A 27,509-nucleotide genomic window follows, 5' to 3' on the forward strand; every position below is an offset into this window, starting at 1 on the left:
TTGCCCCAAGGTTCCCGGTGGGTCCACGGGGGGCCGGCGTGCGTGTCGGGCAGCGGGAGGGGGCGCCGCGCGGGGCCGGGGTTCCAGGAGTCGGAGGAGATAGGGGCCGGGGGATGGATCCGCTCCGGTCACCTTTCCATCCTCTTTTCCAGCCAGGGCGCCGGCGGCAGGACGTGGCGGAGCGGCGGCGGCGGCCTCCCCGCACCCCAGGTAGGGCGGCGGCTGGGTTGTTTGTTCCCCGCAGCCCCGCAGGTGTAGGTAGTTTATCGTGTGAGTTCAATGCTTAGAGCGCATCAGAGGAAGAAGCACTGTGTTGAGCCCTCGGGCACTTGGCCTGCAGCCTGGGTCTTTCGGTTCCGACGCGGAACAGGGTCATCGGCACCGGGTCCCTGCCGTAATCACGTGCGGGGTTGGGGTGGGGGAGGCGATGAACAACGCGCTGTACTACGCGCTGTTTGACCATCGGCCCGGAGGCCAGTCTGCTGGAAGCACGTGTCCCGGAGACGCAGACGCGAGACCTCTGCGGAGCCGAGAACGAGGTGGTTGGTGCCGGACCTTACCGAGCCGCCTCGGCTGCCTTCCCTCCTGTTCACAGAGGATTTGGACATCTTCTCCTGCGGAGATAAAGTCGGTCCGTCGTTGAGATGTTTCTCTGACGAGAGGAGGCGGCGCCCCGCATCCCCCCGCGGTGTCCTCACGGTGAACTGGCAAGGTACCCCGAGTCCTGCTGGGGGTCCCTCCCCCCACCTCGGCCCCTGGGTATCGCGAAACCAAGGCGGGGCGGAGGCTGCCTGGTGTGCGCCTTTCTGTGGAAGAAGGCATCGGCGGTCCGGAGCCCGCTGGGCGGTGGAGACTGGGCGCTAGTTCCTGAGCATCTGATGGAACCACACGCCTAGCGTCCGGTTTGCAGACATAATAACCCTGTTTGCAGGGTTACTTACATTGCAGGATAGATGGCTCTTCATCCAAGACCCAAAAGAAGGCCTTGCTCCCTTATTTATTTTTTTTTAATAAGGAACTAGATAAAAATGACTACAAGTTTGTTCAGCAGCAGTTGGTATGGTGTGTCTCCTCTGTGTCTCCTGCTGTGGTAAGCATCGTGCTATACCTAGGTAGCAGACAGAGATGGGAGAGGTCAGCCCTGGGATTGGGGCCTACAGAATATTACACCATGTGCTGCTGGGCTGTGAGGGGTCAGCAGTTTTGTAGAGGAGTTTTTACTCTGGGTAAAGCCAGTGGAAGGTAAAGTGAAATACTGTTCTAAGCTGAATATTATTAATGCCAAAATTATGTGGCAGAAAGAAGTACTAAGGTATCAAAAGCGAACAAGGATTTTGAAATGATGTTAAACTATAAAGATGTGGACGTATACAAAGAGAAGCGTTGAGGTAATTGTGGAGAGAGAAAAAACACATTGTGCCTGAAATATCTGTTGTTACTGTGATTGATATCTTGAAGCTTGCATTGTTTCATTTTCTGACTATTAGTCCATGTGAAGCACTTAGAATGCTGTTCAGTACATAGAAGGGCACTCAGATGCACCACTGTTAGCATCATCAGCATCGCTGCGGTCTTCTTTGGCATTCACAGAGTCATCTAGTTGATCAAGGTGTGGACATGGATGTGAGGGGACTTCCCTGGTGGTCCAGTGGTTAAGAATCCACCTTGCAATGCAGGGAATGTTGGTTGGATCTCTGGTTGGGGAACTGAGATCCCACATGCTGCGGAGCAACTGATTTTGTTCACCACAACTAAGATCCGACACAGCCAAATAAAATAAATATTTTTTAAAGAAAGATGTAAACATGGGTAGTTTGATTATTGTCGTGCTTGTTGTTCAGTGGCTAAGTCATGTCCGACTCTTTGCAACGCCATGGACTGCAGCACACCAGGCTTCTCTGTCCATCATCATCTCCCTGAGTTTACTCAAACTTACGTCCGTTGAGTCAGTGATACCATTCAACCATCTCATCCTCTGTTTCCCCATTCTCCTCTTGCCCTCAGTTTTTCCCAGCATCAGGGTCTTTTCCAGTGAATCAGCTTTTCACATCAGGTAGCCAGAGTATTGGAGCTTCAGCATCAGTCCTTCCAATGAACATTCAGGATAATTTCCTTTAGGATTGACTGGTTTGATCTCCCTGCTGTCCCAAGTTTGATTATAAATAAAGGAAACTGCTGGAAGTTATAAGTTCATGGAAGTTATTTTCTTATATTGAACTGATAGTTTTATCTTCTTTAAATGGTCTGGGTATGGTTTCTAGTTGAAGCTTCAGGACTGAAAGGTTTGAACTTTGGACAGTTTTCCCACCAGTGCCTTGTTGTGATCTAGTGTGAAATTACAGGGCTGCCCAGCACCTGTGTCTACTGAGTGCTTGAAAAGGGGCTGGTCTGAACTAAGTTTGTGCTGTAAGTAAAAAATAAACACTGCATTTTTAAGATAGATAAAAGAATGTAAAGTGTCTTATTTTTAATATTGATTGTATGCTAAAATGATTATCTTTTAGATATATTGGATTAAATATAATACACTGTTAAAATTTCATGTCTTTGTAAGTTTTTAAGGTGGCTGCTAGAATTTCTTTTTCTTTCTTTATGGCAGTGCTGCGAAGCTTCTGAAATCTTAGTTCTCAGACCAGGGATTGAATTTGGGCTCTGGGCAGTGAAAGCACAGAGTCCTAACCACTGAACTGCCAAAGAACTCCCGAAAAATTAAGTTATGTTTTGTGACTTGCAGCATGTTCCCTTTGAACAGCTGGCTCTGGAAATGCCAACATTCAGATGATCTTTTTGGAGAGAACATCTGGGATTCATTCTAGTTCTGCTTCACCTTTTGCTGGTTATGTCACCTGTCAGTTACCCTGTCGGTTTTTTAACTTAAGATTCAGTTTCCCCACCTTCAACACTCATTCTTGTAGTTGTTAGTAGAATTAGAGACACAGAGCCTGTTCGATCCACCTCGCAATATGGGGTCAGGAGGAACGGTGTACTTTGCAGTTGAGCATGTCTGAATGTGAGGAAAGTTCACACGTGAGTTTTCAGCGTCATGACTGGTAGTTTACAGTTCTTTTGTGTTTTTAAAAATGTTTACTCGTTACATTTTTTTCCATTGTTGTGCTGCTAATATTTGAAGCAGTCTTCCCTTCTTTAAATGGTTGTAGAAATCTTCCAGAATGCTGTGATTGATTTTTCTTTAAAGCCTAGATGATGAACTGGATTCTTTTCAAGATTTGAAAGAACCAGAAACAGAAGAAGAGTTCACTGGCAATGACTCTAGAGTCAGCACCTCCAAAATAAACAGGCAGTCCTTTAAAGAGGCAGACAAAGGTAAGAGAAATGCTCATTTCAGAACAGTCATTTCAACAGCAGCTCTGTCAAGTACGACACTAAAGCTTACCCCATAGTGGTAAGTAACCCTAGTTCTCAAGGTGTGCATTTCTTTGTCCTGGGTTTTTGTAAGCCATGAACTGGTTGCTGTGCTTGTCATTAAGTTAAAGGAGAAGAGGAAAATAAACTTCATGATTTTCCAGTAGAATTTCCACATTGTCGAAGTTTATCAAAAATGACTTAATAATCCATGAATATTATAATCCTTTCAGTTCTTTTTCTTGTCAGTATTTCTTTGGAAGTAGAACTGTGCTTGTTGTTCAGTTGCTAAGTCGTGTTTGACTCTCTTGTGATCCCACAGACTGTAGCCCTCCAGGCTCCTCTGTCCAAGAAATTTCCCAGGCAAGAATACTGAAGTCGGTTGCTATTTCCTCCTCCAGAGGATCTTCCCAACCCAGGGATTGAACCCATGTCTCCTGCATTGGGAGGCAGATTCTTTACCATTGAGCCACCTGGGATGCCCTAAGATTGTGGTCTGCTAAGTCACTTCAGTCGTGTCCGACTCTGTGCGACCCCATAGACGGCAGCCAACCAGGCTCGCCCGTCCCTGGGACTCTCCAGGCAAGAACACTGGAGTGGGTTGCCATTTCCTTCTCCAATGTGTGAAAGTGAAACGTGAAAGTGAAGTCGCTCAGTCGTGTCCGACCCTTAGCGACCCCACGGACTGCAGCCTACCAGGCTCCTCCATCCATGGGATTTTCCAGGCAAGAGTACTGGAGTGGGGTGCCATTGCCTTCTCCAAGATTGTGGTAGTAGGTGACTAACCCTTATACCTTTTAGGAAAACAAGCCAGGTCACTTGAGGCCTGGCCTCCTTCACCCTGAGTCAGCAGTTGCTCTCTGTGTACCTGGCTGCATGTGTGTAGTGGGTTTCCTCACTGGAAACAACTGAGAATACAAGATAACATATTAAAAATGTTAAGTGTGTTTAAAAGTTGACAGAACTAAGGAATATTCCGGCCCAGGGCTGGTGGGCTGGGAGCCTGGGGAGGCAAGCAGAGCACGGAGTGTTTCCCTTGAAGGGTATTTGTGGAGCTGGGGAACGGGAAACACTTTCTTTTTAAAAAATTCCTATTTTTTATATTGGCTCCCCCAGTCTGTCCAAGATGGGGAGTACCATGGAGACCCCCTCCTTAAAGGCGGGGCCTCCTCCTCGGCTGGAGGCCAGTGCAGGTGAAAGTTACTGCTCATTGTGAGCAGAGCATGAGTGCCGACAGCCCAGTGCCGGGGAGGAGCAACACAGGAGGGGCTCGCCTCCACTGCTTGGGTTGCAGGGGCAGGGGGGTACTTTGGTAACTGATTTGGCATCACAGGTGGCGCTAGTGGTAAAGAACCCACCTGCCAATGCAGGAGACTTAAGAGACAAGGGTTTGATGCCTGGGTTGGGAAGATTCCCCAGAGGAGGGCATGGAAACCCACTCCACTATTCTTGCCTGAGAATCCCATGGACAGAGGAGCCTGGTGGGCTAAAGTCCATGGGGTCGCAAAGAGTTGGACACACAGTTGAATGTGCACGGTAACAGCAGGAGCTCTCACTGTGGCTGCCAGGAGCAAAGTTCCCCAGCCTCTGTTCAGACAGTGCAGCTTGGCGGTCACAAGGTATTGTCAAAGGCTAGAGCCATGGCGGGTCATGAACCTGCTGCCATCATTAACACAGGAGCACGTTATTTAACGGAGGAGGTTATAGAGATTATGTAATTATATGATTAATTACAGACATCACATAAAGTTTTAAAACAAATAGTTTTTTAAATGTCAAAGAAGTGGAGCAGTGATGAACACTGTTTGGATTGGTGGTTAGTTTGGTGTAAGGGAGCAAAGGGCACGTGTCAGGGCTCCTGAGGTAACTCTCCCATCTCTTTGTCAAGGCAGTTAACCCACTCATTTTTTAAATAGTCTTAGATTTACAGAGAAGTTGCAAAAAGGCCACAGAGAATTTCTGGATGGCTTTCACCCAACTTTACTAAATGTAAACTGTTGGCTGTGTCCTTTTTTTCTGCATATAGGACTTGAAACATTTTAACAATACAATGAGGATATTTAAAATTGTAAACTAAGTTTTTAATTTAAATTTTGTTCTCTTAGCTGATGCCTGGCCAGCTAATGTGGCCTCACGTTCAAGGAGCTGGGCTGACTATTGTAGTGATGGCAGCGACTCCCCTTCCAAGCATGTTGGCTCCCCTGCGTCCAGGGCCCCACGGAAGCCAGGCCTGCTGCCCCGTCAGATCAGCCAGATCTACGACGAGCTGCTCCAGATTCACCGGAAGCTGCAGGTGTGGACTCAGCACTGCCCAGATGGCAGCCAGGGAGGAGGGGACCAGAGGGAGGGATGGGTGCAGCCAGGGCTGGAGCGGACCTGAGGGTCAGTGATGCGGAAGCTGGTTCGGGGGAACGGGGCTTGAGGCCAGACTGAAGTGTGCTGAGGAGGGTGCAGCCAACCAGGACAACGTTTTAGAGAAGTTTGTCCAGATGGGAGGTCAGGATGCCAATGCATTGGAAGCCCAACCTCCCTTTGTAAGGCCACGGCCTTGCCCTGTCCTCTGTTCTGCTCAGAGGCTGTGGGAGCTGATGGGCTCTGGGGGAGGCTTGCATGGCTATGGGAATATAGGGGACGCAAGAAGATTTCTGGGCTCCACTGGCGCCTGCTCTGCTGATTAGAGGGGGAATGTTGGAGGGGCTCCTCTTCAGGTGTGAGGTGTTCTTCCCAGGGGCAGTGGGGAGGCGTGAGGGAGAGTGGAGGGTCTCCCCATGGTGCTCCCCTTGTCTGCACCCTGGATTCTCTCAGGTCCTTGCGCTGGAGTCTCCTGGTCGATCCCGGCATTGGTGGCCTGCAGGGTTCCCGCGTGCTGTATGGTCGTTGCTCTGTGCTCCCTGGCTCATGCTCAGTTGAGTGAGCTTCCCAGAGCGCTAACTCTGTCCTTCCCCACAGTGTGAGACCGCAGCCCAGCAGGAATTCGCTGAGGAGCTTCAGAAGCGAGAATGTTTTCTGGTCGAGAGGGAAGAGCTGCTCTTCAGACATGAAGGTGCCTTGAGTGAAGTGAAAGACGTCAGAGAAGAGGTCCTCATGAAGTTCCAGATCATGAAGGAGGTGAGCGTGGCAGACTGCAGAGGCCAGCTGCAACACTCCTCTGGACATCACTCCTGTAGACCTGGGGTCCAGCGTAGCCTCTGGAAGCCTGACAGTACTGTGCCCAGTCACTCAGTTCCCAGAGCCTTTGCCGTTGCTCTGGAGCCTGTGTGGTGCAGGCACCGCTGGGAGCCTGAGGCTGGGCCTCTCAGCCTTTGCTGTGATGCTCGGGGTCCCTAACATGCCTGTGCGGTGTTGGGCGGGGGTCGGGGTGGGCTTGTTGTCAACTGAGCTCCTGTCTCTACCCCTTGCTTTTACCAGCTCAGGGCTGAGCTGGATTTGAGCACGTCCATGGATCATGGGTCCCCTCTTCCTGTTCCCAGCCCTAGAAAGCAAAGCTGTTTCCCTGCAATTAGCAGGGCCAGGGCCTGCCCTGGGGCAAGGCCGCTGGAGAAATGGGGAAACAGTGCTCCTGGAGGGCTGTTTGCCCAGGTTTTTCCTGCTTTCTGCAACTCCCTGCTTGTTTCCCTTTGACTTTCCTTAGTAGTTGCTTTCTGTGTTTTTTGTGTGGCTTTAGTTGTGATCAGTAAGAGAAGCAGAGCATGGTGGGCTTATCCTTCTGGAAAAGGGACCCATGTCAGATGGTCTTAATATCTTATGGAGGTGGAAAATTTGTGCAGTTGAGAATGTTAATATTACTTTTAAAATAAGTGTTGTCTTTGTGGCCATGTATGAGTTATTTAAGGAGTCGTTTAATGTAATCGTAAAACTTCATACCGCTGATTTATTTTAACAAGCTTGGATTTTCCATGCACTCCATCTTCATTTCAGCCTTGGCTCTTTCTCTCTGGATTTGTCTGTTTGCTGCTCATAGGAAGTATAAAGCTAACTGCTTTATTTTAGTGGGACCTGGATGATTACTTGGAAGAAAGAAATCAGTTTCTTGATTTCCTGTGGAAATTTGCTTGTTTTAATACATTATGAATAAATCTGAGAGTAAAAACTGAAAGAAACTATGTAGTATTCACAAATCTAAACGTGCTCGTATTTGAATATAATTATAAGGGAAATTTATTTTAATATTTATAAAACTGGTTAAGGAAAGTCAAACTGGGGCTCAGGAAATTTTTATTATGTATTTAAGTTTTCTGAGATGTACAACAATTTTAGCTAATTTATGACAACTGTTCTATATGTGGAATATTTCTTCTCCAGAGAGCTAATTTAAACCTTAAATTTTAATTCACAAAGCTCTGAATAATTAACTAGTCTCCTGAAAGGATCAGAACTCCTTTATCATTCCATGATGTCAGAAATTACTTCAGTGAGTTTCTTCTGGAGATTTTTCTAAGCAGGACCAGAAAATAGCTTTAATGCTACTTAATTTGTGTAATGTGTTTTAAAAGGTATTTAACATACATTTTTAATGCTTTGTTATTAAGTTGGTTGATTATCCAGTTTTTATAAATTACTTGCAGTGTCAGCCATTATGCTTAAATATACTGATTAAAGTCCTTGTGATTCAAGGAGTTGTAATTTTTTTTAAAGCCTAGTTTTTATTTTTTTATTTATTTCTTGTAATTTTATACATTTGTTTTTGGCTGCGTCGGGTCTTGGTTGCTGCGCCAGCTTTTCTCTAGTTTTGACAAGCGGGGGCTACTCTCTAGTTGGAGTGTGTGGGCGGCTTCTCATTGCAGTGACTTTTTGCTGCGAAGCACAGACTTAGAGCAGAGGCTTAATATTTGTTGTGGAAGGGCTTTAGTTGTAGGATCTTCCCAGATCTGGGATCGAACCTGTGTCTCCTGCATTGGCAGACGGATTCTTTACTGAGCCACCAGGGAAGCCCCAGGGAGCTGTAATTTTTATGTAACTTACGTTCAGTAGCATTCAGTTCAGTTCAGTCGCTCAGTCATGTCCAACTCTTTGCGACCCCATGAATCACAGCACGCCAGGCCTCCCTGTCCATCACCAACTCCCGGAGTTCACTCAAACTCATGTCCACAGAGTCGGTGATGCCATCCAGCCATCATTCTCTGTCGTCCCCTTCTCCCACCCCCAATCCTTCCCAGCATCAGAGTCTATTCCAGTGAGTCATCTCATTGCATGAGGTGGCCAAAGTATTGGAGTTTCAGCTTTAGCATCAGTCCTTCCAATGAACACCCAGGATCGATCTCCTTTAGAATGGACTGGTTGGATCTCCTTGCAGTCCAAGGGACTCTCAAGAGTCTTCTCCAGCACCACAGTTCAGAAGCATCAATTCTTCGGCGATCAGCTTTCTTCACAGTCCAACTCTCACATCCATACATGACCACGGGAAAAACCATAGCCTTGACTAGACGGACCTTTGTTGGCAAAGTAATGTCTCTGCTTTAGTGACGTTGAATCTATTTTTTCCCTCCTAGCAACATGATGCAGAAGTTGAGCACTTAACTGAAGTTCTTAAAGAGAGAAATAAGGAAAGCAAAAGGCTGAGGTCTTCCTTTGATGCATTGAAAGGATTGAATGATAGCTTAAAGAAACAGGTAAGACCTAGTTTATCTGTGTTAGATTATGAGACATTCTCAGAACTGTATAGATTGACCAGTTCAAGTCAGAATCTTAGAGCATATTCTGTGTAGAGAAACCTTGATTATTATCTTTATTTGTTAGCTTGATTATAAAATCCTTCTGAATATAAAATAGTTAAGCTAGGTCTTGGTTTCTCATCATCTTTTCTGACAGCAAGCTGAGCTGTTTGACAACTTGGAATTTTTCAAACTGTTAAGAACAGTGACTAGATTAAAAACAAAAGAAAACCTGCTAACCTGGGGACTTCAGGTGCTGAGTTGTAGCTTTGTGCCGTTCTTAAACTGGCTGTTACACACCACTGTGTATTTTTGGAGGGTCTGTTGTGTGTGGATCCTGTGCTGGGAGCACAGGCTCATGCCCACCACATCACACTGCACTGCACTGTGTATGCAGAGCTGCGGCAAGCTCACGCCCACCGCGTCACACTGCACTGCACTGTGTATGCAGAGCTGTGGGCAGCTCAGTGCTCCATCATACTCGGGTTGCACCAGGTTCTTGCTAGTCGTGTTTTTTTTTTTTTTTTTTGCTCCCCTTTGCCAGTTTTGAAGTGAAGGGCTTTATGAAGAGGGACAGGAGAGTGATGGTGCGTTTGTGGGGAGGGAAGAAGCATGGATGAGCACAAACGGGTGAACCTTGGCGGTTTAGCAGTCGAGTCCCTGCGAGGGGAACTTTATGGATTCCAGCAGGGGACTGAATGTGGACTCTCAAGCGTTTGCACCTGAAACTCCTTGGCCAGCTATGGGTTCTTCTCTGTCTCTCTGATTTCTGTGGTCCCCGCTTGTTATTCTCCATGGTGGTGATAACCAGGTCCCCCAGCTCTCGCTGGATCTGATTCTTGGTCTTTTCTGAACTATCTGCCCTCCCACAGTGAGAGTGTGACCTTGACCCACTTTGTCTGGAGCCCTCTTATCTTGGGGAGACTGTTGACAAGACATTGCAGTCTTGTCTCGCTCTCTTGAGAAGATTTTCTGATTGCTAGCATAGGTGCATTGTTGCCCGTACCTGGGTCTCAGGTGACTATGATCCTGATCGTCCGACATGTGTTTGGTGAGTGTGTAGTGACTGGGGTGGATGTGTGCATTGCTAAGGGGTGGAGCCTGTTGATATGCATAGTGAAAGGTGGGACACTTCACCTGAGAGGCGCGGGGAACATAGTGAAGAAGTTACCATGGGAGTTCCCAAAGTACTTGGTGAGATAGAGAGGCAGAATGTGAAAGGATAATATCCACAAGTTGGTGAAGCCTACCAGCCCACAGATTTTAAGAAATTCTGTTAACCCTAAGGAGGATAAATGTTAAGGAACTCCATACCGGTACATTGTTTTAAGATGTGAAAACTAGGTAAAGATAAAATCAGAGACAAATAAGGCACCTTACCTTCAAAGAAGGAGCAGTAAGACTCCTGGAGGAAATATCACAGACCTGATTAACATAAAAGAGAAAGGCTCTCTTTCCTGACATACGAGGCCAGGCAGAACCTTGAGTCTAAACCTGTTAGCACGACAAGAAAAATGTAGCTAGTCTCCAATGAGTATAGATACAAAAATTTTAATCTAGAGCTACCTAAAAAGTATAATGTCATTCAGTGGATTTATCTAATACAGGGGTCATTTATCATTTGAAAATTAACACATCATCTGATAAAAGGAGAAGAATCATAATTCTTTGATTTAAAATTCAGCACCAACTCAAGACAATAACTAGGCATAGAAGAGAACTTAATTCTCATAGAGTATCTACAAAAAGAAACAATCCGGACAACACTCACACTTAACATAAGTTACTGAAATCTTTTCCCTCTGAGATCAGAACAAGAAAGGTGTTCACTGTTCCTGATTCCAGGGAACTTTGAACTAACGTCCTGGTCCATGTAGCAAGGATAGGTCAGGATTGGGAAGGAAGAAATGAGAATTATCCTCTGATGACATGATTATGCACAGATGTAGTTGGTGTCCAGACGAGCATACAGATAAGTTACTAGAATTAAATTCAGGAGACTCTTCAGATATGGGTTCAGTAAAAGTCGGGACGTATGTATACTAATGGCTGATTCATGTTGATGTTTGGCAGAAACCAACACAATTCTGTAAAGCGTTTATCCTTCAATTAAAAAGATAAATTTAAATAAATTTTTTTTAAAAGCAAGTGTATTTCTGCATATCAACAATAACCAGATACTGTTTATTGAAAGATGCTCTGGGTAGTGTCATCAAGAAGCATTGGCTGTGCAGAAATAAACCTAAGAGATTATACATGCACAGAGCACACAAAACATGCAAAACGCTATTTAAAAAGCAATTAAAGAGGATGGAAATAAGTTTAAGGCTGTGTTGTATGTGGGCTGGGAAGACCCACAATGGTGAAGAAGGCACTTTTCCTGAGTTACGCAGACGTTAACTCCAGTCCCAGTAATTCACTACATTGTTATATGGTTTGTGCATTTTCTCGTATGTATATTATAGTTCAGTAGAAAATTCAGAAAAAGGACATTCCCTGTTAAAACATCTTCATTTAAGATGTTAGGAGACTTGCACATTTTTCATAGAATGAGGTAAACTTCCTAGGAACTCTTCATGTTCTCGGGCCCAGTGGTGGGTTTTGCTCTGATCTTTAATCGTGGGTACTACCTCTGTGTGTTGTGGTGCCTGGTGATAGACCAGATAAGATAGCATCCTGGGAAAACTTCAGTAGGAAATCAGCTTGAGGTTTCTATTGAAATGCCTGTTGTTTTCCTGCTTTAGTTGAATGAAGTGAGTGAAGAAAACAGGAAGTTGGAGGTTCAGGCCAAAAGAGTTCAAGCTCGCTTAGACAATTTACAGGTAAGGAACCTCTTGAGACACAAGTGAAATCTGAAATGGCTGCCTTGGTCTCACTTCTGATACCATTTTTCTTTAATTCGTGGATACGTACTGGCGCAGAGGAAGTACGAGTTCATGACAATACAGAGACTGAAAGGCAATCCCCAGGCCACTCATGAAGCGAAAAGTTTAAAGCAGGAAAAAGTACCAGCTTCAAAACCTTGTAAGGTATGGTTGAAAATTTCTCTACTGCAAAGCCAGGACATTTTTCTCCTTGTTCTTTCTTTTTTTTCCAATTTATCAAACATTCATTTTGTTATGGAAGTATTCACCGTAATAATTTCTTTGTAGAAAAATATCATAATATTTCAGATACGCTTTTGTTTTAAAAACAGAGCAAAATATTCAGCTGCTAAGAATATCAGTGTACAGGGCTTTTTGTGGACTTGTGTTTCCATCCCTCTTGTAAATAAAGCCAATACTAGAATTTCTGGGTCATAAGGTACACATGGGTTTAACTTCTGGGGCGGCTGCCAGTTTTCCAAAGTGGTCAGGTTATTTGTACCGTTGCTGGCAGTCTGTTCTATTGCACCATAGCTTCGCCCATATTTGATGTTTCCAATCCTTTTTATTTTCATCTTTCCAGTGGCTGGTAGTGATATCTCATTGCAGACCCGCCTGGACCCCACATTCCACTCCCAAAAGGGCTGCCCCAGCCTGTTGCTGCCTCCCCGCACCCCAAACCCTCTGTCTGCCACACACAAGCTGTGTGCAGAGGGCTTAGTGGTTGGAAGAGGTCCTATTTTACTCTCCCACCGCTTTTTCCTGCTACATAGTTTCCACGTTATATTAAACAGGATGATAGTTGTGAAAAAAAATTTTTAATTAAAAAAGATTAAAGTAGAAAAAGTGGAGATTCATACTCAGATACTCAAGATGATTGTAGTTTTCATCAAAAGTTCTATTTGAAGAAAATTGAAAAAGTTAAAGATTACTCTTGTTCAGAATAATGTAACTTTTTCTGTTTTTGTGGTTTGCTGTCTGCTGAACTATACCTTTTTTATTCCTTTGCTCTTGTACTTCTCTGTCTAAAGTTAAATCTGGCATAGTTCCCTAAGGCACACATGTGATAAATGTCGACTTAAAATGATTAAAAATGGTTTGAAGGAACATGGAAGTCACTTGAGTTGAATTTATGCTGTTTTTTTATGGCATTTGGTTCTTGTTTTCTTCCCATTTGTGTAGACTCTCAAAGAACAGGGTTCCAGGAAAAATTGTTCATATCCGTTTTATAGAATGGTACAATGTAAAGAAAAACAGCTTTTGGGGAAGGAAGATAAGTTCCATGGTGGAAATTATTTAGCTTTTAAAACCTTTAAATTTGTTAAAATCTTAGGTATGGTGGTTCATGCCCTTGAATTAAGGCCAATTTTGCTTTTCTTCATTATCAAACTTGGATAAAGAATTTTAATGAAAATTCTCTCTCTGGGTGATAAGGTACAGTTCTTTCAATGTCCTTATTGTGGTGGGTTTCCCCGCTTCTGTCAGCCAGCATTTAACGTGTGTCTGATGTTAACTGGAGAGATTTGATTTGGAATTTCTTCCATTTGGAGAAGCTTTGCAATCCAGTGTGTGTTGTACAGAAGCAGTTTTGATAAATTATTCCATAATCACTTAACAAATGTAAAACTTGCCTTTGAAGTTTTAGCAAGCTGTGAATTGAAATAAATGCTTGCTTTAATTTTTTGCTTATAGGTATCACTTAATGGACAAGTTTATGAACTTTTAACTGTCTTCATGGACTGGATTTCAGATCATCACCTTAGCAAATTGAAAAATGAGGAATCTGGAATGGATGGTGAAAAGCCACTACCCACATTTGCTTCTCAGAGAAGTGATATTCAGGAGAAGTGTGTGAAGGTTTGTTTTTAATTTGAAATAATATGACTCAGTAGAGACGTGAAGAGTGAAAAAAGGAATCCTGTGGTATATTTTACAGGAGAAAAAATATTGAAAGTATTTTTGATAGAAAGTTGATCATACCAATAGTCTTTTGTAAAAAGACTCATTTTAGATTTAGTCCGCATGAATTCCTATGTATATTTTTATAACATGATGGGAATTTCCTTTTAAAGGAAGACCAGAAATTAAAAACCTACTCCAAAAAATGGCAAAATAATTATATTTTAGAATTAGGCAGGTAATCAGTGATATGAACAATTCCTGATAATGCATCTTTTTAGGATTCACGTCTCACTAAAATAATTTTATTTTGCCTTTTGTTATGAAAGAACAAACAGTATTTTCAAAGGCTTCTCATTATCAAAGACAAATGACCATTTTCTTAAATTACAAGCATTAATTTGGATATTGATATTCATGATTTCCAGTCAGTATAAATTGTCACTAGAGGTTGACTGTTGCATTCTACAAGAAATACATTAAAAACTCTGAAGAGTGGATATCTGAGGTTGTTTGTTTTATTACATACAGGACATGGTTTCATTTTAGGAAATTATTTCCAGTTTCCATCCTTACCTAAAAAGTTTCTTCTGAATGCCTTTTGTACTGGGCAGGATAATGGCCCTGGAGATATTGATACCCTAAGCCCTAGAGCCCGTGGATGTTACATCACTTTGCCAAAGTGAATTAAAGTTATTTATCCACTGACCCCCAGGTGGAGATTGTTGTTCAGTCACTCAGTTGTGTCCACCTCTTTGCAACCCCATGGACTGCAGCACACCAGGCTTCCCTGTTCATCAACATCTCCCAGCGCTTGCTTAAACTCATGTCCATTGAGTTGGTGATGTCATCCAACCATCTCGTTTTCTGTTGTCCCCTTTTCCTCCTGCCTTCCATCTTTCCTAGCATCGTGGTCTTTTCTAATGAGTCGGCTCTTTGCATCAGGTGGCCCAAGGGTAGGAGCTTTGGTTAAAGTGGTGATTAACCCAGGGTGATCCAGGTGAGTCCAGTAACCACAGAGCACTTCAGACCAGACACAGGAGGCTACTGTAGAGTCGATCAGGGGCTCACTCACCCTCACCAGCCGTGAAGGCGGAGAAGGAGCGAGGAGGGTCATAACCAGGCTGGGGTGACCTTCTGCTAACAGCCAGCTGACCAGGGAACTACACCTCCAGCCACAGCCCGAGGGAGTACCAGGTTCTTGTTGTCATCCTCAAATAAGGATTATTATTTATTAACTTGTTCTGGATGTACACCTTTGAACTGAAATATTAATCATTCAGTTGTGTCAGACTCTTTGCAACCCTTTGGACTGAAGCCCACTAGGCTCCTCCATCCAAGGGATTTTCCAGGCAAGAATACTGGAGTGGGTTGCCATTTCCTCCTCCAGAGGACCTTCCCAACCCAGGAATCGAACCCTGGTCTCCTGTGTCTCCTGCATTGCAGGCAGATTCTTTACTTGGTAAGCCTTTGGGGAAGCCAGTACAAAAGCATGCAACTTTGCGTACTTGGGACTTGGTGATGGACCTTATACTTTTGCGGGGTCTCAAGGTTGGCTCCCAGCTGTTGATTTCGCACTGGAATGCATCTTGGCAGCATTCACTCCAGGTAGGAAACCACAAGATGTGGGTTTGCACCTCTGCCCTCTGGCTGGATAGTATTAGGCAGCTGAGCTGGAGACTAGTGTGCTTGTGTCTGGTGGGCGTTGCCACGGGGATGGAGCTCTGTAGAGATGCTTGAACTGGGTGTGGATGCGGGAGGCCTGAGTCCTAATTGGCTGATCCTGAGTTGAGGAGCTCCAGTAGTCCGTGACCAGGTGACTGAGAACCAGCCAGTAGGGGACCCTGAAAGTGAGCAGAGAGGTGGGGGGAGCTGGGTCTCAGAAGTCACAGTATCAGGGGTTGGGGTCACGAAATAGAAGTGAGTGGTGCGTGGAGAGGGTGACCCAGAGCTGCTGTCAGAGGTCTGGTGTGTCTTTATTGCTATGTCTGTGGTCTAATTACATATGATTTTACATCCTTGCTTTTATTACTTCTACTTAATTTTTATCATTAATATTTTTTGTTCATCATCTCTAATTCACTGAGTAGCTATTCACTTGACCTAGCTAATTCCCTTTGTTAGGCTGTTAAGTCACTTCATTTTTTTCGAATCAATGTAACACTGTTTTTGTATGCGAGCTTTCAGAAGGTTTTATTTTAGGTAATTTTCTTAGGCTGTTATAGCAGAAGTGGGATTACTTCCTCAAAGGCTTAGACTATATCTCTGTGGTCTTAAACTTTCAACAAAATAACATACTGTTGCGTCAACGTTCATATTTATCTTTTTTTAAAATGTGTATTATTTTTACAAATTAACATTAAAATGTTTATGAAAAACATATAAAGAGGAAAGTGAACATCTTTCCAGGTACTGAAATCTCACTGTTAATACTTTTTAGAAACATCTTTTCTTATATCTCTCAATATAAATTCAATACAGACAATTTTTATATAAAGGGGATCTTATTACACTTTTGAAACCTGCTTTTATCACCTCAGACTATGCCATGACAATAAAGATGTCATTATCAGTTAATGGTTATACATGTACCAGAAGTTTATGCTGTAATCCATGGGATCACAAAGAGTCAGATGCAACTTAGCACCTGAACAACAAAAGATTCAGATGTGTGTTTATATAGGTTAATCTTAAAATCCCAGGTGTGCTATTGGTGGGTCAAGGAAATATGTATGTAATGTCTCAAATGTGTGTTTCCTTATTGTATTGCATTTAATTTTAAAGTAGAGATTTTTTTTGTTAGAGAACTCTTCTTTTCTTTTGGAAAAATAATTTCTGGAAGACTGTGATAATTAATTTCAGAGATCTGAAAACTGTGTGTTTATATTTTCCATCATTTCATCTTTAGCTTTTGCCTCTGATGACAGAGCAGCTGCAGTGGTTGCCCTTTGTGAATGCCAGGCTTCACGAGCCTTTCGTGAAGTTTATCTACTGGTCTCTAAGGCAGCTCGATGCCGGGACTCAGGTAACTGTGAATCAGAGTCGATCTGCAGGGAAAGCTGTGTTCAGCACTGCGGGGCTCCCGGTCTTGCTCTGTCTCAGGCCTCCCTGTGCATTCTCGTCTCGTCGCAGGACTTTTCCTGCCTCCCTTGCTTCGTTCACCACTTGCTCTTCTTTCTGCTCCTCTGTCCTCTTTCTCAGTGCAGTGGGTCGTTGTTTGTGAGCTTCAGAATTGTGTAATAAGGAGTTTCACTGTGTTAGGTTATTGTTGAAACTAATTGCTTCCCCCCGCCCCGTTATTTAATTTATGGTTTCTTATATTCTTGAAGGTAATAGAGATTGATTTTTTGTGCTTATGTCAATAAACACACACTAGCTAAATGGGACTGTGATTGTTAGGATAAGCTAATCAAAGAAGGAGAGTTACTCCAGCGTCATGTAAATGAAGGGTGTGTGTTACCAACTTATGTAGGGTTGTTTAATCCAAATGTGAGGTGTGTGTGTACCGTGTGCTGTGAATTATAGTAGGTTTGTAGAATTTTATTTCCCCAGTTAGTATTGATACATCCTGATACAGGTTTCGTTCAGTTAAAAATGGGGAAGAAACAAAGCATTGCTGGGGTAGTTTCCTCTTGGCCCCATGGCCCCTTAGGATGAGGGGGCTAAGCTGCTCCATGCAGGACTGATGGTTATGTAGCCAGATGACTGAGGTTTAGGGAAATACCTTTCCTAAGGAAATCCTAAATATTTTGCCATCATGGTAAATGAGTGCATGAGCACGTGTGTGGGGGAGTGTGTGCACACGTGCACCCACACACATAAGATCATCCGGATGTATTGGTCGCAAGTTTTTCTCACAAAAGAAAGTTACATAAAATGATCGAGTCTGTTCAAAGTCACTGTGACTTTGCTGTTTGTGTGATGGTTTTTGAGAGAGGTTGGCTAAATTCTTCTTTCAGCCGTCAAAGGCTAGACTCAGCATTGAGTGAGACTTTGTCTTCCTTCTGGAATAGTCTTCTCATTCTTCCTGAGACAGTTCTTGCTGCCCTGTCTCCAGGGTGGACTTGGCTGCTCCATGTGCTCTGGGACGGGGCTGCCAGCTGCACGGCTTTCTGCTGAGAAGTATTGTTCTCACCCGCACATTGCTAAACACGTACTGATGGGTTTTTAATAATTGAGCTTTAACAGTTGTCAAAGTGCAGGTACATAAGTTCAGTTTTTTTATTTTGAGGTGATTAGAGATTCTCTGTGGTCATAAGAAATAATAGACGCAGTGCAGAACAGGTGCAGTGTCACCGCCAGGGCCGCGGTCAGGTGACAGAACAGTCCCGTCTCCCTCCAGAGTCTCGCGTTGCTCTTCTCATATGTAGACGTCACGTTTTAGAGCAGCGTTGAGCAGGGAGATTTCCCAGGTGCCCTGCCCTGCACCTGCACCACCCCCCACCCACCAGCATCCCTGCCAGACGGAACCTTCTTCATGGTCAGTGTCCTGCGTGGATGTGCCCTCACCCCCAGCATCTTGGTGGTGTGCATTCTGAGGGTTTTGACAATCGTGTTGGAGCCTGTAACCATTGTTACACTATCACAGGTACAGGTATAGTTTGATATAAAATTTGATGCAAAAAATTAAAATTTGATACAAAAAAAAAGAATTTGTCCTAAAAATCCTCTGTGCTGTGCCTGTTCTCCCCCACCGCACCTGGTCCATTTATTGCCCGGCAGTCTTGCCTTTTCCAGAATGTCACGGAGCTGGGTAACACAGTGCGTGCCCTTTTAACATAGACTTCTTCCACGTTAGTCATATGTATTAAGGCTTCTCCATGCCTTTCCAGGGCCTAATAGCTCTATTCAGCTGTGAATACTAGTCCACTGTCTGGATGGACCACTGTTTATCCATCACCTGCTGACAGACGTGTTGGTTGCTTCCAAGGTTTGGCAACTCTGAGTAGAGTTGCTGTCACATCCACAGACAGGTTTTTGTGTGGATGTTAAGTTTTCAGCTCCTTCAGGAGCTGAAATATCAGGGAGCATGGTGATAAGAGGATGCTTTGTTGTTTAAGAAGCTGAAGCCTGTCTTTCGAGTGGCTGCTCTCTCTGCTCCCCCAGCAGTGCTAAGTGTACCTGTTCCCCACGGGCTGACCAGCATTTGGTGTTGTCGGAGTTTGGGGCTTCAGCCCTCCCCGTAGTGTGGGGTGTTACCCACAGGGGTTTCACCTTGATGACATTTGCGGCGCTGCTGCTTGTGTCTGCCTGGCATCTGTGTGTCATCTTGGCTGCGGTGTCCTGGTCATCTATGTGTTTTTATTTGGGCTGTGTTCTCTTACTGCTGAGTCTCTGGAACTCTCAGTATTTGGATAACAGTCTTTCAAGCGTGTCTTTTACACGTTTTCTCCCCCGTCTCTGGCTTGTCCTCTTATTCTCTTGACAGTGCTTTCACAGAGCAGGAGGTTTTGATTTTAATGAAGTCCAGCTTATCAGTTATTTTTGACAGATCGTGCGGTGGGTGTTGTATCTGCAGGTGATCACATACCCGAGGTGTTGTCGTGTCTTCCTGGAGACCTCACCCTCCGTCGCTACACGGTGCCCCTCCTTTCCCTGGTAACTGCCTGCTCTGAAGCCTGTTTGAGGTTGAGAACTGCCCCAGCCTCGGTCACTGTCAGCGTGGGGTGTGTTATTTGTCCATTCCCTTCTCATCTGTGTGTGTCCGCACAGTGGGTTTCCTGTATTCTGCTTTTCAGTCCTGTGTATTTTCAGCTCCACTGAATTGTTTTTAGTTGGGTTATTTTTAGTTCGTATGTTTGACTGTAGTATTTAAAGTGTCTGTTTCCTGGCCGTGGATAAGTGCACCAAGAGGGTTCATATCTTTAACAGCACGCGACCATGACAGCCACACTGAGGAGGCTGGGTGAGGACATATTCAGAGGAGTGGTGGCAAAGGGTGTTCAGGACGTGGCGTTGGAGCACTCAGTGGAGAGTCGACCGAGGACGGCGGCCTTCTTCAAGAGCACCAGCTTGCCCCTGAGATTTGTGTCCACTTTAATCGTCCTCAAAACAGTCACTCAAGGTAAGCCTTCAGATTGTCCACAGTGAAGCAGTTCTTACATAGTTACACATTTTACTCTTTCAGAATGGACTAGTGTGCTGTTTCGTGCTGGGGGCCCAGTATCTCCTAGAACAACTGTAGTTGCTGAAGTTGAGAAGGTCAGTGGTGGGCTGGCTTGTTGCCCTCCAGGGCCTTTACTGATGCGCCTGGATCCTGTGTCCACAGCAGCCTTTGCCGCTACCCACCTCACAGAACCCACACAGCACGGAGAGTGCGTCTTTGCAGATCCGCTGGGACGATGCTTGGTGGGCCGGAGCCCGGGAGCCAATGAGGCCCATCACTTATTTCTGTGAATAGAGTCTAGTTGAACACGTGTATGTTAATCTGCCTCCCGTGGCCTCTGACTGCTTTTCCTCATAACAGCAGAGCTCAGTAACTAGCAACAGGGAGAGCTTGCCTACCAGACAGTGCCTCTGTCTTCGTTCTCTTCTTCCTGTGGTTATGGTCCCCAGAGCTGTATCAGAAGGGATAGTGGCTGTCTGAGATATGTGTGAGAAGCCCAGACCAGAGTTCACCATGTATCAGCGTACTTGGTCCCGTCATCAGAGACACAGTGATGTTCGTTGCTGATAATGCGAATGGGAAAAAGAGATAAGCAGGAAGGATTCAGTGCCTCCTCCCCCAGTCTGTGCAGTCCAGTATTGGACACGCTGTCCCCAGCAGTGACTTTAAACACGTGGGGGTGGACATGGAAGCAAATAGTGGAAACTGGTGACTTGGGGGTGGTCCATGCAGGTCAGACAGTCAGGGACACTGGCAGAGAGAGGTGCTGGCTGCCACGTGCTGTGGGCTGAGTGTCTGTCCCTCTCACAGCTCACATGGGGGCCCTACTCCCAGGGAGACGGTGTCAGGAGACTGGCCTTCGGGGGGCGCTCGGGTCAAGGGGGTGGCGCCCTGATTAATGAGACCCCACAGAGTTTATGATTAGAATGTTAACTATTCTGATCATCAGTAATAAGGAACAATAATGGGCGAACAAAGATTGTTCATGTAAGCAAAGCAGAATCTGTGAAATGTGGATCTTACTCTAACATGGTGTCAGGAAGACCTCATCCACTGTGAAATAACAGGACATAAGTACAGAGTTCATAACGGTGAGTGCCCAGGTCAGGGAAATGTTATCACTGGAGTGTCAGGCCAGAAATCAAGGACTTATGTTCTTCACGAGCATCTGCGTAGACATGATCCTGGTGTGGATTTGACACTTTGTGTTAACTCTTTGTGCACTATCTGCATATTATCTGATCTCAGGTCCATCCTGTGGTCAGGACATTCAGGCCCCCCAGCCATTCCTCCTGGCAGAGGCATCACAGGCAACCTGAACATGTCGGCCTCCTGAGCTCTGGGAGTGGCTCCCATTTGGTCTTGATCTGGAGACAGAAACCCTCATTTTTATAGTTATATTTTGAAACAGGTCGATGAGAGCAGCAGTAGCAAGAAACCTCTTCTCAGAAGCAGCTGTCAAGGTGGCGGTGGTGACGCTGCTCACAAGTGTCAGCAGGCAGTAGTCATGATCAGACTGCTGCATATTGACTGTTTTCCTTGATATAAAGAAGGAGTGGTGTTCATTGTAAATTCAGTGTTAAACAGGGAATTTCTGAGTGAAGTTTATCCTGTTGTTCTGTCTCCTCCCATCTCAGTCCTGACAGCTGAGTGAGGGGCAGTGTCTGAATTCAGCCTATCTTGTCGGGTCCTTCGGTTCCTCCTTTTCTCTCGTGTTTGCGGCCGCATCGGGGTCCCCCTCCTGCTGTGTCTGTGACCTGCTGGACTGACGATGCGGTCGTTGTCGGGTGCCCTGTCTTGCAGCTGACTTCCTGGCGCAGGCGTTCGACTCGCTGTGTCTGGACCTGCAGGCGGACGAGGGGAAGAGCCTGTTCCTGCAGCTGCAGGCGCTGCCGGTGGTGCTGAGCCACCTGAAGCTCTCCAGCCGGGGGCTGCTGCCCAGCGTGCTGGACAGCCTGCTGCAGATGACCGTGGAATCCAGTGAGTGTCGTGTCCAGTAATGGGAGGGAGAAGGGGGGGTCCAGAGAGCATCGTGCCCAGTGAGGGCATGGTTTGAGTCTGTTCTCAACGTGTGACTGTGTTGTGTACCGCGCAGCTGGGTCACAGGGTCAGAGTTCTAGAGAGTTCTAGAGTTCTGGAGCTTCACCCTTTGTCCACATGTCCACCAGCTTCCCCAGGGGCCTCAGTGTGAAGACTCGCTCGTTTTCCAACCCCTTCTCTGTTCCTCGTGTCTGTTGTCCAGCAGAGCAGCCATGTCCTCCTGGTGGCTGGGAGGGAGCGACCCCACCTTTAGGGCACACGGGGACCCAGCCTCCTCCTCTCCTCCCGGAGACCCCCGCAGCCTCCCTGCGTCTCTGATGCTCGAGTGTGTGAAGCAGTGTGGTCAGTGGGGTTTTCCTCTAGGCGATGGCCCTGGTGAGTGAGACAAGCTCTTACTCGCTGGTGGGGGCTCCTCCCCAGCCCAGCCAGGACTCTCACGGGCTTCGCCTGCCTTGTTCTTCAGACCCCAGGGAAACCCCTCACCTTGTGGGAGCTGCCATTCTGCTTCAGTGAGTCTTCCCATTCCCAGTTTCTCATCTTCCGTGCACAGCGCTTCTCATTATGCCTTCAGAACATGGAACCACAGCCAGGAAGCCCACGCCCTATGGGAGCCAGCGAGCAAGGGCAGGTCCCTGGTGGCCACTTGTCCCTCCAGCCTCCCTGAATGTGGTCTGTGCGCCTGTTTCCCGACAGTGGTCCTGCAAGGCCCTGGGGAGAGCCAGGGCCTGGAGGGTCAGCTGGCTTGTCCTAGACTCACGGCTGGGCCAAGGCAGAGCTCGGACTTGAACCCAGGGCTGTGGGTTGGGGAGGGGCTCTGCCACACACTCCCCACCCTGGGCTGCTTCCTCCTGCCCCAAGGGGACAGCCTCCACTGACTGAGTTTATTCATGTTCATCTCTTGACTGTCACTGTTAAGAGATCAGACTGCCCGCTGGAGTCTAACTAACTACCTGAGGGGTGATGGTGACGTGGTGGCTCTCGATTGACTGATGTCAGGTCTCCAGCAGCAGTGCAAAATTAGTAACTGAGACACAGAAACTCAAGGTTACTTTTTGAAGTAGGTAAATTTCCAACAAGTTTCAAGGAAAACAAAACTCCTATCAGGTGTAAAATGTTTGTTCATCAGAGACAGAGCCATCTGAGTGTCTGACGAAGTCACCATGTAGCCAGAGGACAGCATTGTACAACCTCAGAAGTACTGGGGGCGCCCACAGCACCCATGCAGGAGACCAGGTCTCCCAGCCGCCCTCACCGTCTCTCGCTCTTCCTGTCCCGTGGGGTAAACAACCATTCCTGAGGCTGCTTTCTGGGAGCTGTGCTGACAGAGAGATGGGACCCAGGAAACCGGAAGTGGTGTAACTTTGAGGGTCCTGACTCACATGTGTGTATCTATTGGATGCATTTTCCATTTTTAGCATAAACCCAATGCCTGGTACTAGCCAACAAAGTTTTTTGAAGGGATAAATGGATCATAGATCAAAATACAGCAAATACTTCTCTACTGTTGGTTTTGTTTTGTTTTTTTTAGGTTTGAGGTGGGAAACTCATTTCACCATATTGGTGTTTAGTTGCTCAGTCATGTCTGACTGTGACCCTATGGATTATATCCTTCCAGACTCCTCCATCCATGGGATTCTCCAGGCAGGAATACCGGAGTGGGTTGCCATTCTCTTTTCCAGGGATCTTCTCAACCTAGCGACTGAACCCACATCTCCTGCATTGCAGGCAGATTCTTTACTTCTGAGCCACTGGGGAAGAAGACCTCTTTTACCATATAACTGTTTAGGAAGAATTGTGGGAAAAGAAATCCTGATAGCACTGGTCTACAGCTCTTGGGCCTTGGTGGCCTGTGTATGCAGTGCTGTGGTTTGGGCCTCGGGTCTGCCGCTTTGCTGAACGGGGCCTCCTCAGTGCCCGTCTGGGGCTTTGGGCCCAAGGGCCCGGGAGGAGCTGCCAGTGGCTAAGCTGTGCCTGGTGGTGTCCACCTGGGGATCAGTGTAGAAATGGCCTGAGACTGGGAGGTGACTCCACAATTGTTTCATGTCTGTTAAATCTCAGAGTAATTTAAAACATTGGACATGTATTCTGTATGTTCGTTTTATTTCATCTTCTAGTGTTTTTAGCAGCATTGTAAAATGGTAAACTGAGACACATTGTAACTTGTAAAGTTTATTTGAGCAAACAGCGTTTCCAGTGGGGCTTGGTGGGGCCTCCTCGGGCAGAGGTTTTTGTGGACCAGACTCAGAAGTAGAGAAACTTTGTGATTGTCTTTCTGTACTGTAGTGCTTGCCTTAGCTGGCTGTTAGGTTCGTCATTCTGGAGTCTCGTGTCTCAGATTCAAGTTGAGTTCTAGTTTGTCTAGTGGGATGTGACTGGGGGACCTGAGCCACCCAATCTGGTGACCACCTTGTTTGATGAATGTTGTCACATATTTGGGGAAAGGCTGTGGGTTCCCGGTGCTGTGTTGGAAGTTTAAGAAGACTGGTCTTTGGCACAGACGTGGCGAAGCGGTAGGAGCTCTGTGTGTCTGTCCAGGGCCCCTTGTCCATCTGCTGCAGGTCTTCTTTGCCATCCCCACCCTACCTCTCCCCAAGCGTGAGAAGTACCAGGAACAGTGTGGGCAGAGTTCTTTGAAAGCTGCTGGGCTACACGTCCATGAGTTTGAACAGAGCTCTGTGCATTGCCCTACCTGAGTGTGTGTTGTGAGCACAGTGTTATTTTTAGATTGAGGGCTTCTGATTATACATTTTGCACATGAATATAAATCAGACAATAACTGAGCAGTGTGCTTCTAGAACATTACTCTGTAGTTTCTTTTTCTCTTCCTGTCAGTGGTGAAAGCTTTCGCTGTGTAAGAGCATGAGTTTCACTTTCTCTTGAAGAACTTTCCTTTTCTTTTCAGACGTAGTTTAAATAAAGTGATTTAAGTTTGTATTTGTATTATTAGTTTATTCTCTTTTGTGCTCTAGAAACCATCTTGTGCTACCGTTTAACACCTGAATGGAACAGTGTATTTGAGTATGTTTCTCAGACCTTGTTTTTCTTTTTTAAGTAAAGTTTATTTTTATTATAAAAGTAATAGAAGTTGGGAAACTGGCCCAGAACACGAGTCCTACTATCCAAAAATACGTACATTCACAAACCTATTGTGAATTGTGCTTTTGCAAGTACTTAAACATACTGAAGGTGTGTGGAAACCTTGCCTTGAACAGATCTTCCAGCACCATTTTTCCAGCAGCATTTGCTCCCTTCACATCTCTCTGTCACATTTTTGTCATTCTCATGGTGTTTCAAACCTTTTCATTATTACTGTGTTTGTTACAGTGATCTATGACCAGTGGTCTTGATGTTGTCATGGTTTGGGGCAGGAGGGGCGGGGCGGGCCGTGAACTTAATAATGTTGTGTGTGTTCTGCCTGCATCACTGACTGAAGTTCCCCCATCTCTTTCCTCAAGCCTCCCTGCTCCCTGACACACAATATTGAAATTAGGCTAATTAATATATTCTTGCTTGGAAAATCCCATGGATGGAGGAGCCTGGTGGGCTGCAGTCCATGGGGTCGCAAAGAGTCAGACAAGACTGAGCGACTTCACTTTCCCTTTTCGCTTTCATGCGTTGGAGAAGGAAATGGCAACCCACTCCAGTGTCCTTGCCTGGAGAATCCCAGTGACGGGGGAGCCTGGTGGGCTGCCGTCTATGGGGTCGCACAGAGTCAGACACGACTGAAGCGACTTAGCAGCAGCAGTGTACCCCTGCAGTGGCCTCAGAGAGTTCATGTGAGAGGAAGAGTACTCCTCTCTCTCTCAAAATGGAAAGCTAGACATGATTAAAGTCAGTGAGAAAGGTGGGTCAAAAGCAAAGACAGGCCTCCAGCTGGGGTTCTTCCACTAAGCTGTGAATGCAAAGGAAAAGTCCTTGAAGGAAATTAAAAGTGCTGCGTAGTGAACACACGAATGACAAGAGAGCGACACAGCTTTTCTGTTGATGTGGAGAAAGTCTTAGTGTCTGGACAGAAGATCAGCCCAGCCACAGCATTCCCTGAAGACAACATCTAATCCAGGGCAGGGCTGGATTCACAGTGCTCCTTGAAGCTACGGGTGCTTGTCCAGAGATTTGGCTGAGAGAAGTCATGAAGGTGATTTAAAGAAATACGGCTGAAAACTTTGGACATTTGAGAAAGGACGTGCTTTTACAAATCTAAGAATTTCACCAAATTCCACAGCTCAGTGAAGTTCAGGATAAACACAAGGAGACCCCACCTTGGAGACACATGATTCTTAAAGTGTCAGACTGTCAAAAACAGAATCTTGAAAGCAGCAAGAGAAAGTGTGGTCTGTGCACCGTGGAATATTATTCAGCCCTTAAAAAGGTGGAAGCTGATACCTGCTACACCACGGATGGGCTTCAAGGACGTTATGCTCAGTGTAATAAGACAGACACAGAAAGGCAGACCCTCTGTGACTTCACACATGTGAGGGCCTTCGTGTTGTCATATGTAGAGACAGGAGGCAGGAATGGGGCACAGAAGCTGGGGGTTAGTGACTCACAGGACAGAGTCCCTGGGGAAGATGAGCAGCTCTGGGGTGCATGGGGTGCTGTTTGCACAACGGCACGTGTGCACTTAACACTAGCAAACACTGTGCTTTTCCAGGTGGTGACAATGATACATGTTCAGTTCAATCGCTCAGTCGTGTCTGACTCTCCGCGACCCCATGAATCACAGCACGCCAGGCCTCCCTGTCCATCACCAACTCCCGGAGTTCACTCAAACTCATGTCCACCAAGTCGGTGATGCCATCCAGTCATCTCATTCTCTGTCGTCCCCTTCTCCTCCCGCCCCCAACCTTTCTCAGTATCAGAGTCTTTTCCAGTGAGTCAACTCTTCGCATGAGGTGGCCAAAGGATTGGAACTTCAGCTTTAGCATCAGTCCTTCCAATGAACACCCAGGATTGATCTCCTTTAGAATGGACTGGTTGGATCTCCTTGCAGTCCAAGGGACTCTCAAGAGTCTTCTCCAGCACCACAGTTCAAAAGCATCAATTCTTCGGCTATCAGCTTTCTTCACAGTTCAACTCTCACATCTATACATGACCACGGGAAAAACCATAGCCTTGACTAGACGGACTTTGGTTGGCAAAGTAATGTGTCTGCTTTTTAATATACTATCTAGGTTGGTCATAACTTTCCTTCCAAGGAGCAAGCGTCTTTTAATTTCATGGCTGCAGTCAGCATCTGCAGTGATTTTGGAGCCCCCAAAAATAAAGTCTGACACTGTTTCCACTGTTTTTCCATCTATTTCCCATGAAGTGATGGGACCAGATGCCATGATCTTTGTTTTCTGAATGTTGAGCTTCAAGCCAACCTTTTCACTCTCCTCTTTCACTTTCATCAAGAGGCTTTTGAGTTCCTCTTCACTTTCTGCCATAAGGGTGGTGTCATCTGCATATCTGAGGTTATTGATATTTCTCCCAGCAATCTTGATTCCAGCTTGTGCTTCTTCCAGCCCAGCGTTCCTCATGATGTACTCTGCATATAAGTTAAATAAGCAAGGTGATAATATACAGCCTTGATGTACTCCTTTTCCT

General features: G+C 45.8%; 1 protein-coding gene across 5 annotated transcripts in view; it reads left to right on the top strand.

The window, feature by feature from the left end:
- CCDC138 (coiled-coil domain containing 138) overlaps positions 1-27,509 on the top strand; it is a 32,437-nt gene that overhangs the window by 1,826 nt on the left and 3,102 nt on the right. The window contains exons 2-13 of one of the 5 annotated variants that reach the window (XM_088841400.1): positions 504-511; positions 565-707; positions 3,197-3,324; positions 5,469-5,656; positions 6,313-6,471; positions 8,853-8,972; positions 11,759-11,836; positions 11,936-12,043; positions 13,571-13,735; positions 16,686-16,802; positions 19,649-19,841; positions 21,687-21,863. In XM_088841400.1, coding sequence (XP_088697526.1) covers positions 504-511; positions 565-707; positions 3,197-3,324; positions 5,469-5,656; positions 6,313-6,471; positions 8,853-8,972; positions 11,759-11,836; positions 11,936-12,043; positions 13,571-13,735; positions 16,686-16,802; positions 19,649-19,841; positions 21,687-21,863 — 1,584 coding nt within the window. Of the gene's footprint in view, positions 1-152; positions 211-503; positions 512-564; positions 713-859; positions 1,091-3,196; positions 3,325-5,468; positions 5,657-6,312; positions 6,472-8,852; positions 8,973-11,758; positions 11,837-11,935; positions 12,044-13,570; positions 13,736-16,685; positions 16,803-19,648; positions 19,842-21,686; positions 21,864-27,509 lie in introns of those variants that run through there. The other 4 variants (XM_088841396.1, XM_088841397.1, XM_088841398.1 and 1 more) reach the window with 4 other exon arrangements.

Source organism: Moschus berezovskii, chromosome 11 (genome assembly GCF_049115385.1).
Source record: "Moschus berezovskii isolate FMDL1 chromosome 11, NW_MosBer_1.0, whole genome shotgun sequence".
Classification (NCBI taxonomy): domain Eukaryota; kingdom Metazoa; phylum Chordata; class Mammalia; order Artiodactyla; family Moschidae; genus Moschus; species Moschus berezovskii.